The sequence below is a fragment of the Protopterus annectens genome, chromosome 9.part0 (genome assembly GCF_019279795.1).
Source record: "Protopterus annectens isolate FY-2018-M chromosome 9.part0, PAN1.0, whole genome shotgun sequence".
NCBI lineage: Eukaryota > Metazoa > Chordata > Ceratodontiformes > Protopteridae > Protopterus > Protopterus annectens.
The window spans coordinates 1,130,169,386-1,130,181,722 of NC_056743.1; the positions used below are offsets into that span (position 1 = coordinate 1,130,169,386).

Here is a 12,337-nt window from a genome sequence, read left to right on the forward strand (position 1 = left end):
CAGGATTATGCATGATGCCATGAAGCCCAAGGCCTGCAGTACTTTTCTTGCTGTTAGCTTGTGCTGCTTTGTTAATGCCAAGAAGTAAAGAGGGAGTTGTGCTTGTTTTTCTGCAGTTAGGAATGCCATTTGTTTTACTGTGTCCAATTCCGCACCCAAGAAAGTTCTTGTCTGGGATGGTATCAGTCTTGACTTTTTTAAATTGACTGTGTATCCCAGGGCTTGTAGTAAGCAAATGACTCTTTGTAAATCTGTTGTCACCTTGCTTTTGTTGTCCGCTTGTAACAGGCAGTCGTCCAGATATGGATAAATTTGGATTCCCTGTAGCCTGCAATGAGCGATTACTGATGCCAGGCATTTTGTGAATACTCTGGGCACAGTAGATAAGCCAAAGGGCAATGCTGAGAATTGATAATGCTCTGATCCTGCAAGAAATCTGAGGTATCTTCTGCAATTTGGTCGTATGAGGACGTGCAGGTATGCCTCCTTGAGATCTAGAGTTACCAGCCAACACTCCTTGCCCAGCATGGGAAGAAGTTGCTGTAGGGTCAGCATTTTGAATTTTGGTACAATGATGTATGTGTTTAAGACGGACAGGTCGAGAATAGGTCTCCAACTTTTCTCTTGTCTTGGTACTAGGAAGAGTCTGGAGTAGAATACTTTGCCCTGTTGTGTTATTGGTACACTTTCCACAGCTCTCATCTTTGTTAATTGAGCTATCTGCTTTAGAGCTTCTGTTTTTTGGTTTGGAGGTAGGTTTGGCATTCCTCTTTTTACTGGTAAGGTGTGGAAGTGGAACCTGTAGCCTTGGTCTATGGTTTGCAAAATCCACTTGTCTTTTGTGATATAGTGCCAATTTTTCGAAAATAAGGCTAACTTTCCGCCTAAAAGTGCTGCTATTTGCTCCCTGGTAGGCGGTGTCAGAGTCAAGTCACTGTGATTGTCCTGTTGCAGTGGCAGTGGTTGTGTCTGTGCCTCTCTGGTTATTGCCCTGCCACTGGCGTCCTCTATAGGCACCTCCTCTGGATTGATTTCTGCCTCTAGAGCGTCTATTCCTGCCTCTTTGAGATTTTGAAGAGTCTGGAAAGGACCAATTTTTGGCAGGCCAGTTCCTGCTAAACCTTGGGGGCTGAACCTGTAAGAAATCCTTAACTGTTTGTACAGATTTTGCCTTCTCTTCCATTTTCTTCATTACTTGCTGAGCAGGTGTACCAAATAGACTGGCCTTATCCATAGGAGCATCCAACAGCTTTGCTTTAACATGATCCGGCAAAACCTGTTCCTTCAACCATGCATGCCTTCTTATCACTGTGCCAGTCATGGCTGATCTAAATGAAGCCTCCAGTGCATCATAGCCACATTTTAAAGAATGGTTACTAACCTGCTGAATGTTATTCACCATTTCTAAAACATATTTCTTATCTAAGGAGTCATCAGAGGACAGCTTCTTAGTTAACTGATCAAGCATAAACTCTTGGTATTGGATCATGTGAAACTGACAGTTTAAAGCTCTAGCTGAGAGAGTAGCAGAGGTGTAAACTTTTTCACCCATCTCTCTAAGGACCTGGATTCCCTTTCAGAAGGGAGAGGGTTTTTGCTGAGGTCGAAGCTACTGCCTTAGGCCCCTGGGATATAGTCTCAGGATCTGCAAGTGGGGCCTTGTATAGGTGGTGATGAGTGTCTGGCACCCTGTAAAATCTATCTGGTTTGGCAGGGGCTGGAGGTAAAGTATCAGGAGCAGTGCAAACATCATTAAATGCATCATCCACAACAGGCAGAACTGGAGGTATAGCTAAGGGCCTATGTTGTGGTAAGTGCAGAAAGGTCCTAAGCCTTTTCTTGAATCTGAGAAATCTTGTCCCTGCCATTGGAATTGTTCTCTCATGGCATGTAAGGTTTCCCCAAAGGAAAATTCCTCTGGTGGAGAGGCAGATGGAATGGATTCTTCAGCATCGGAATCTTCATAAATAGAAAAAGGAGCCTCTGGCTGATCTGTAATGTCTGAGTCATCCGAAGAATCATCAGAGGACACTGGCTCGGGGGGCTCTGCTCTAGGTCTCTTTTCTGGAGGCTGAGAGGCCCTGTCTGGGTGAGATTGGGATCCCCTAATTAAGGAGATTAAATCCTCTGCCAGAGTAAGCATTTGTGAACTAGAAGTGGGCCTATGTGAGGGGGTCTTAACAGGCACTGATTTAACAGTTTTGGCTGCTTTGGCCCTGGCAAAGGCCTTTATAGACATGGCTGCAGGAGGCCTAGCAGCACCACGTGCTGGGGTAGAGACATCCAAAGGGATGGTGTCTGATAATTCACTAGGAACCATAGTAGTAGGCAAAACTTCAGAGGCCGATTCAACTAAGGTAGCGGGAGCCTCAGTAGTAGTCATGGATTCGGCTGAAGATTGACCCGTTTTCTCGGTTTCGGCTGAAACCGAGACACTCGCGGCTTGCTTAACCGTGGTTTCGGCCGAAACCGCGGACCGCGAGTGTCGGTCTTTTTCTTTGCGTTTTTTAACAATTTGGGTAGTCGGAGGATCCGACGGCATAATGTACGCAAAATCTGAGCCGAAAAACTGTTCAGCAAACTCCGACCGACGCCTAAGCATTCGTCGGTTGAAGGAAGCACAGGCTAAATAGGCTGCTACTTCGTGGTCTGGGCCTAAACAAGGTAGGCAGTAAGAGTGGAAATCTTTATGAGGTATTTGTTTCCCACAAGTTAAACAGTTATTTACTTTTTCTGACATCGGCTTAGGCAAGAAAGTGTCCCCAACAGGGTACTTAGCTTTTTAGAAGTCTTCGAAGTAGTATTCGGTAGTAGTAATCTCTGGATCTGACCGACCGGCACTTGCGAACAGCTTCTGCTTCGGGCGCCACGCGGCAAGAAAGACTGAGGAAAATGGCGTCGGCTGATGCCTTTATACCCGAAGACCAGCAGAGATGACGTCGGGTGAAGTGCGACATCAGCCGAAGCCGGACCCAGACTTTGGAATCCGGCCGACCGAAGGGCTGCCTGACGACAGGACAACCCATTTGTTATGACTGCAGATGCATCCTTGAAGGACATCACTTCTTTTCCACTTTAATTATGGTCTGAGCCTGGACACTCTTGTTACTCTGTAGTAATGCTGGTAGATGAAATACCTCTCATCAAATGTATTGCATCACTCCTCACATTGTCACTCTGAGTGCCTTTTGTGATTTATTTTATAAATAATTCTTTGTGCAAACAGCCATTGCTTTACTTCTACCACAGGTGAACCTGATAGTGTAGTGCACATCTCCTGTCACTTACCTTATTAAAATTATTGTTTTCCTTTTCTGATCTTCTGTATTTTTGGTGTTACAGATTTACCTTATTGTGAATGTTCATAATATTTTTGCTGATGTTATATATTTAGCATTTTGACCCTTCATTGTAGAATCACTCACAAACACACATGAACATACACACATATATTCACACACAGACACACAGACACACATTCACACACAGATACACACACACACACACACACACACACACACACACACACACACACACACACACACACACACACAGCATGACCTCTAAATAATTAACTGATCAACAAAGGAAATCAGTTTGCTTTGTTGATGGGTTAAAAAAAAAGCAGCGCTAACCTCCAAATGCAATTTGTCTGTATCGTGTTATTGTTTATGAAGAGGGTGTTTAGTACTCTAATGTGTAGCACTAGTGTTGCAGGCAGGGTTATGGGTAGCATCAGGGATAGCATAAATCAACAAGATGGTGCATAAGGGTGAATGTAATTTGTAGCAGGTTACATCACTCTGCAGCAGTCATTTGGCTTAGAAAACTTTAGAATAACACTGGAGTCTTACTCAGAAGTTAAGACTAAGGGTTTTATTATTTCATGGCAGCTTTACACTGTCTTCAGATGAAATCTAATCCAGTGTCTTCAAGTAAATGAACTGCAAGTGTTAATAACATTATTTTTGCTTTCTAAAATGCTTAAAAACTGAATAATATTCTGTTTATATCATGGCAAAGTGTATAGTTAAACTAGGTGCTCAAATGGCTGTTGCTGCTACCCACTATGACAGTGAGCATTGTTTGAACATTTAGTATCAGTTATGCATATTTGCTGGCTTTTTAGCCCCAGTTTAACTGAAGTCTGGCACTTGTAAGTACAACTAGTTGACCAAAGGGCATGAGTAAACTAAATATTTAAATGACTGAATGAATAATAATTTGGTATGTTTACCTTATACCTTATATATATATATATATATATATATATATATATATATATATATATATATATATATATATATATATATATATATATATATATATATATATATATATATATATATATATATATATATATACATATATATATATACATATATATATATGTATTCCAACAGCACCTGTGAATGAGACATGCCTGAAAGAATACACGTGTCTTGCACAGGGTCATTTTTTTTCAGTGTGCAGTTACTAAAACAGGACCTGTCTATTTATAAACCTTAGCTCCATTTAGACATCCACGGTAATAAAATGTCCTAGTAATTTTACGATACTGTTTATGTTAGCTGGTTTGTTATTTCTGGAAACAGTTAAGCCATGACTTACCTAAATGTGTCTTCCCTGATTCTAGTATGTTAAATCAGAGTTGCTGGAACAGATCCAAGGACAGCTAAGTGACATCCTAGATAAAACAATTCAGGAAGCAGCACATTCATATTCCCAGCGCTTAAAGGTCATTAACGATAAAGATGTGCAGAAACAAGTCAAGTAAGTGTCACAGTACATTTTAAACAGTATATTCTGGAATTAGAGAATATTTGTGGCATAAAATGTAATCATTTTACTGATGCATCCTGGTTTCTCTGGACTTACTTCAGACACTGAAGGAATTGTCCAGCAGCCATTTTATTCACTTAGTCTGGCAGTCAGAAATACTATAAGCAGAGCATATAGATCATACTTCACTTGACTCATTGATCTGTCATTTATTACTTTCCACAAGATTTGCTTCTTTGATTTAAATGCAAAGGTGCCCCCTCGGTAGAATTCTTTAATTTCAAGTCTATAGTAACCCTTTCGTAGCTTTCCAAAATCCTTACAAAGTGCATGGATTCACAAATCATGAAATTCTTACTAGACAATAACATCTTTGTTCATTGTCAACAAGGATTCTGCCCTTAGCACAACACAGAATTAGCCCTGCTAGTATTCATAGACACTATCTACCAAAAAGAACTGAAAGTCTACTCATATACACTAAATTTCTTGACCTATTTTAAGCAGCTGATATGAGATGGTATCTCTTCCCCTATTGCTCAACACACTCTCTGACACAAGACTGAATTATGGTACCAAGTACCTCAGTGTGTCAAATGGCAAGACAACTACTCTATATAAATTATTAAAACAGTTGCCTACTACAGTTCTATCTTATGGTATCCAGTTTTCTATGGTATCCAGTCTTTAAAATATGTATTAATAGTTTATACCAAGAAGTAAAACATGCCACCATCATACAATATACAGTTGATTCTACTTTCATCCATTCTGCCCTACCCTTAGACAGTTAAAATCAATCTCCCAAAAATCCTGCAACTCAATAGAAACATGGATAAATCTTTCAGTACTGCTTCTAACTTTTAATAAAGACAGATTAATCATGTTCCCCTCTGACTCTCACACAGCAGGAAAATGGGTCTAATTATCACATCCTCTAGTTGTATTAAAACTGAACTAATCTCATATGCCAAGCTTTTTGTAGTCATCATTGATAAAAACCTAAACTAGCCCAGACGTTGAAAATGTTGAAACACAGCTGCCCAGAAGGAAGGTAGCTGGAGTAAAGAAGCTGAACCACGACAAAGTAAAATCTTCTTTTTTAATACAAAATGGTGAGCACTTTCATAATGGTAACCATTGCTTCATCAAACAGTTCATTCAAACAGCAATTAAATACTTTAATTCATTACAAGAACAATCAATCCTACCACTCAAAGTTAATTCAGCACTCAGCAATCAATTAATTACTATGGTTACGTTTTTCCCTTGGTTAATTGCTAAAGTCAGAAAAATTCTGTTTAAAAACCACATACACAAAATGTAAAGACAAGGACATGTGGATGAATATAAATAAAATACTTAAAAAGTCAATGAATAAATGCATATGCTCATGTTCCCCATTTAGTAACTACTTATGTGCATAGATATAGACATAAAAATATATACACAAGTATAAGCAGTACACACTCAGCAGCTTAATAAATACATATATTCTGACTAATAAATGCGCATGTTGCCCACCTAGTAAATACATGTACTTTAATACATACATCTCAACAAATGCTTGCCTTTAATAATATCTATACTAAAAGCAGCTCAAGAAATACTGTCATATTGACCCAAAGCCTTGCATGTGTTTATGTGGTCTTCTCTTGTTAAAATGGTATTATTATTATTATTATTGTGTTTTTTATTTTATTTTAACCTTCTAGATTTTAGCACTGGCTTCAATGGAACACTATTATCTAGATGTGCATCTTATGAAAAATAATGTCAAAAAATGTATACGGCTGTGATTTACAGGAAGGAATCTTATTCAAACTGTTTCCTAGATTATAGCAATTGCCATCCGGAGCATCAGAAAAAGTCTGTCATTAAAGGTCAATTAGTAAGAGCAGTCCGGATGGTCACTGAGTTTGATCAATTTCAAGAAGAATGTGCTTTTTTATGTGACATGTTTCTAAATAGAGGTTATCCAGAAACACTAGTTGAAACTCTTATACAAGAAGTTACCATTAAAAGACAGAATGGACATTTCAAACCCATTCTTAGTCGATTAAGGGTGGTACATAATGGTAGTATTCCATCTAACATTATTAATAGTGTTTCTAATAATGATATAAGCAGTGATAAAACAAGATGAACTATGTTTTCTAAAGCACTTGTCCTAACATTCTCTCAAGAACATAATATGGGTAGAGACATTATTATGGACAATTGGAACATTATTATGGAAGATCCCTACTGTAGAAACCACATTAGTGAAAAACCTAAAATTGTATTTAGAAAAGGTAGAAGTTTTAAAGATATTTTAAAATGTAGGAATAGTTCACCTAGGAATGGCATGATGAGTATGACTAAATGTGGAGCTTGTCATTGGTGCCACAAAATAAAAATAGGGGAAGTGTTTTATGTAAGGTTAAAAGAAGTATTACTTACATGGCAAGTATAACTGCAAATCTAAAGCAATAGTATACCTAGCCACATGTAATTCATGCCCAATATTCTATATAGGGAAAACAGAAAGACAGTTTGTCCAAAGAATATATGAGCATGAATAGGCCATTAAGAAAAATAAGCTTAATAATGCACTAGCTAAACACATTAATGAATACAAAGAACACCAGTTCTCCTTTATGGTAATTGACCACGTAGACATAGAGGACAGGAGACCTTGGGACTTGTATTTAAAATTAAAAGAATTAAAATGGCAAATAAATACACAAGCCAATATGTGGCCTGGTATTAATGAGTGCAGCACAATTACCCCCATATTAAAATTAAAGGCATTAGAAAAGAATAAAATTACATGGCATTGGGATATCATCATATTTTGCCTTGAAATAATTGTGAATATTTTGTAAGCCATTATTTACCTTTTGGTATATTTTTATTGTATTGTATTTACATCATGTACATAAGATATATATATATATATATATATATATATAAAAACAACTCACCAGCAACCCCAAAGTAGTTTATAAAGAAAACTGAATCCAGTCGGAAGGTATATCCAGTCGAGTATCACACTCAAGATTCACTCCAAGTCTGACAAAGAAAATCCTTGTAACAGTATATCCAGTGTAGTAATATATCCAAAATTCAGCAAAAGGCTCCTTTTCAAATGTATTTTATTTGGAGCTGTCGGCAGAGCATATTACTTGTGCCATGTCTGTTAGCTATTATGTTTTTAGATAGATTCTTGTAGATTTATGAAAATGTATTTATCGTAATCATGTTGCTATACACATCTTTGATAGTTAGATAGGTCTTAATATGTCGATTTTTATTTACATATTTTAATAGTTGAAGTATTTATATATGTTGGTTTATATGCTATATATGCATCTTTGTAACTTTAAAACGCAATAATGACAGGAAATGATGTTGTTCACTAACAGGAAATGATGTTGTCCACTAACAGGAAATGATGTTGTTCATTAACAGGATATGATGATATTTGAAATTTAGTATTTAAAGCTTTGGCATTAATCTAATAAATTGCAACGTCTGAGGAAGCGGAATATCCGCGAAAGCGCTAACGTTAATAAAGAGTTTTTTATACATTTGAAAAGGAGTCTTTTGCTGAATTTTGGATATATTACTACACTGGATATACTGTTACAAGGATTTTCTTTGTCAGACTTGGAGTGAATCTTGAGTGTGATACTCGACTGGATATACCTTCCGACTGGGTTCAGTTTTCTTTATATATATATATATATATATATATATATATATATATATATATATATATATATATATATTTTTTTTTTTTTAAATACTCTTTTAAAATAATTTTTTAATATTTTTTAACATATCTCCTCCTAATGCCTAGCATTTTTTACTTAATAATCAAGTGTTTATAATGTCATATTTATAACATTATTTTTTCTTTAGGTCCTTGAATATATTTTTTGATAACAAGCATAAAATGTATTTGTGCAAGTAATCATTGCATTTAGTTATTTAATCTCAGATACTTTTATGTATTCTTTTCTTTGCCTAAGGTAGTTGATTGAATTAATTGTGAGCAGGTGTTTTCAATTTAGCATTAATAGTAACTAGTATTTGTATAAAAGGAAGCAATGTCAGTGTTTTGTAAAAGTCTGAAGAAGTTTAACAGGAGTTAAATGAAAAGCGCTTCATATCTGTTGTTCATATTTGTTATTTTTGGTCAAATAAAGTGCCGTTTTGGCATATATCTTTTATTGGCGTTCTTCAGCTTGGTGGATCCTCGTTTTGTTTGTTTATTGTACCAAAATAAGTTATTGAGTTGCTTGCATCCTGAGAAATCAGGATCAAAAACATTTTTAAAAATCCATCTATCTAAAGTTCAGCTCATAATTAGGGGAAGCTTTTTTCATAGTCTTTGACAGTAAGGATTTTTTTTTTCTTTATCTCGCCATTAAAATCACACTTTTTGATCAACATTTGAAGAATTGTGTTAGGAGAGTTATGGCATATTGTGGATGTGGCTAAATATGGACCCTTTAAATGTCATTTTCATTATTTTGACATGGATATTTCTGATAGAGTGTGAGTGCATACTTATAAAGTTTCTATTTGTTTAAATGATTTGTTACAAGATAAAAATTTAAGTTATAACCTCTCTATTTTACTGAATTATATCTGGTATTAGATGTTTATTTACTTTTTAGAAATAATTCATATTATATCTTAAAATCTGTGTTATTCGATTGTTCTTTGGTTTTGTTCAGTTTTTATTTTGTAAATTTTCTTTATGGTGCAGTTAAGTTCTAAATAAATATCCATACTATTTTTGATACATGCTGTAAGATATTTGATGTGTAATCTAATTTAATTGTTTACTACCAATATAAGGAGGAGGGAGAAAGCAATAACAGTTCTTCCAAAGACTGTCACCTCAGGAGTGTGCCCCCTCATGCTATATTACAATGTCAGTTGAAACTAAGCATGGGGTATGGAGACAGAAACCACTGGATTTTGATCTTTGTGGCATTATATAAGTGTGGTATCCACTAAACAACTTAAACTGATTATGGACCACCATGATAAATGCATTGACTTTACATGGGTCTACTGAAATTCATCAGCCCTATCATAGGTCGACATCTGCTTAGCCAACAAAATTTAGTTGACTAAATAGATGGTCAACAGGTGTGTGAGACTGCATAATTCTTGGGGTAGGGAAATATGCCCTTTTCCCAAGATTGAGCAATCTCAGAATTAGTACATGTAATTAGCAGGGGTATGTGTGGTGCAGGAGGGCTTGCCCCCAGCAAAAAACAATGTTCTATTATATTTTTTTCAGTTGAAGTTTTGTATGCACTGAGATTGTCGACTAGCGCATGTGTAGTAGTGTGATCACATTTACAAAACTAACATTTTGTGGTTGATAATTGGTCATTTAATTCAATTTCAGTACACATTGTATACATATTAAAGGACGTTATTGTTTTGGTTTCTGTGTTTCAGTTCTCTATGTGCAGAATGGCATTCAGTCTTTGAGCTTAGGCTTATCACATACCTAAGTATCCAGTTGTTATGCGACCAAAAAAAAAAAAAAAAACATCCTTTCATGCAGTAATGCTTATGTACCATATCTGAAGTACAGGATACTTTGCTCATGGGCATCCAATGTGTACCTTCACAAATGTATACTCACAGATCATCACTGGGTTCTAGGAATTCAGATATTTAAGATGCCAAAGCAGTACTTATCAGACTGATGTTTACTGTAGCAGTATGCACAACGTTCAAATATGAATACCTTAAGAACTAAAAGATGTGTTTGTGCTCTAACTAACATGCTATTCGGTATAAACATCTATAACTGGATTTTGATGCTATAATATTTTAGGTATTGGGAATTTATCAGAGAAGGATAGAAAATCAAGTTATTTCATCTATTAATTTAACAAATGTAAAAATGTTTGAAATAAAATAAGATAACATGCTATGAGCCTAAGAAGTGTCCAGTATGTTGATGTTTCAAACCTACAATGATTTTGTTGTTTACTGAACAAAAAATGACATGCAAGCTCATTTATATTTGCAGCTCTTAAAACTAAAGCAAATAAAATACAACAGCAGGGCACTGCGAACAAAAAATGTCTGTCAATATTTTGCATTTGATTGCCTGCAAGAATGATTCATTAATTCTTTGGATTTGAGTTTACCCTCCTTTAAAGGAACATCCATAATCCTAAATGAAAAGCAGTGTTTAACATTTACAGTCTTCTAATAGAAGTTTTGCTATGTAGAATGCCAGGAGTAGCCTAAAGGTGACAACATCGTTGCAAGGTTAGAAGATTAGAATTTGTAAAGGGAATGAATAAAACGTGATATACTGTCAACAAAAGGAGCAAACACACAATGAGCAACCTCTATGTTGGTTTTAGTTCAGCAGTCTGAGTAAGGTGTAATTTCTCCCCTAGTAGTTCATTCTTACTAACCTTAAAAAAACAGAATAAGGTTTCTATTATTCCTGGATGCGCAACGGAAATGAGGTACCCCCCATAATCTTTTATCGCATAATTCATATTTTCCATTTATTTAATCCTCTTAATGAAATTATTTAACTGTTTTAAATTTCACTAGATTCCCTACCTTTACTCATCTGAAGAAAATGCAGATCTCCATCTTACTGTTAACTATCTACTTATAATCATGCTAACTTTTCAACTTCTCTTGAGTTTATATACGTAAAAATAAATCATTTTTTCTTTTCAAAGTCCAGTCTTCATTGAGCATAGAAAGCAGTACATTTTAATGACCTTTCTTTGTGGTTTTTTTTCCTTTTTCACATATATACATTTATTATTTTTCATTCAACAAAGCAGAATTTCAGACTGTTATATTTATTGCAACCATTCTGCTGAAGTTCTCCAATCTTTCTCTGTGTCATCTTGAAATTTCTTCATGCCTTTTTGGATTACAAGCCACAATACTATGCAAATTCCTGCTGAGTTTCTATACAATGTTGTCTCCTCAATGAGAAACCACAAACATAAAAGCTCCATGTCTTGCACCTGCATAAAACAGTGATGTTACTAAAACTGAGCAGCCACATGCTTCCTGTAAAATAAAAATGAAACAAAACAACATAAAAAGTGCCCCTGCACTGACACACCCACATGTGAGGGAGCTGTATCCTTGTTTGGATAGGAGGAAGCTTCTTTGTTCAGAGCTCTGAGCAGCCTATCTGTCCTTAAAGGAGTGGTTCCAGCCCAGCTTATTGGCCGTTTTGGGCCATTTCCTAGCTCTTTCTAACCCCCTGCTATAAAGCCCGCTTTAGCGTGCTTTTGCACTTGTATTTGACTCAGCACAGCTCCTCGTGGTGTCCTGCAGAGTTCTACAAGCAGCAACGAGTGTTAGAGTGACTTTCCATTGACTTATAAGTATTCTTTTGGCTACTTATTTCCGACTGCTTTTTCTCGCCGAGTTTCTATAACTAAGCGAGTTTCTATAACTAAATAAGCTCTGCAAAGTTGATTTACTGCATTATTGTTTGTTTTCCTGAAATGTGTTGCACTTTAAAGTTTGTTTTCGCTTAATTTAACTG

The 12,337-nt window shown here is 36.0% G+C and overlaps 1 protein-coding gene across 1 annotated transcript in view; it reads left to right on the forward strand.

The window, feature by feature from the left end:
* The window catches only part of SOAT2 (sterol O-acyltransferase 2), a 380,502-nt gene that overhangs the window by 14,939 nt on the left and 353,226 nt on the right, over window positions 1-12,337 (forward strand). The window contains exon 2 of the mRNA XM_044082202.1: window positions 4,637-4,773. Within this exon, the coding sequence (XP_043938137.1) occupies window positions 4,637-4,773 (137 nt within the window). The remainder of the gene's footprint in view (window positions 1-4,636; window positions 4,774-12,337) is intronic.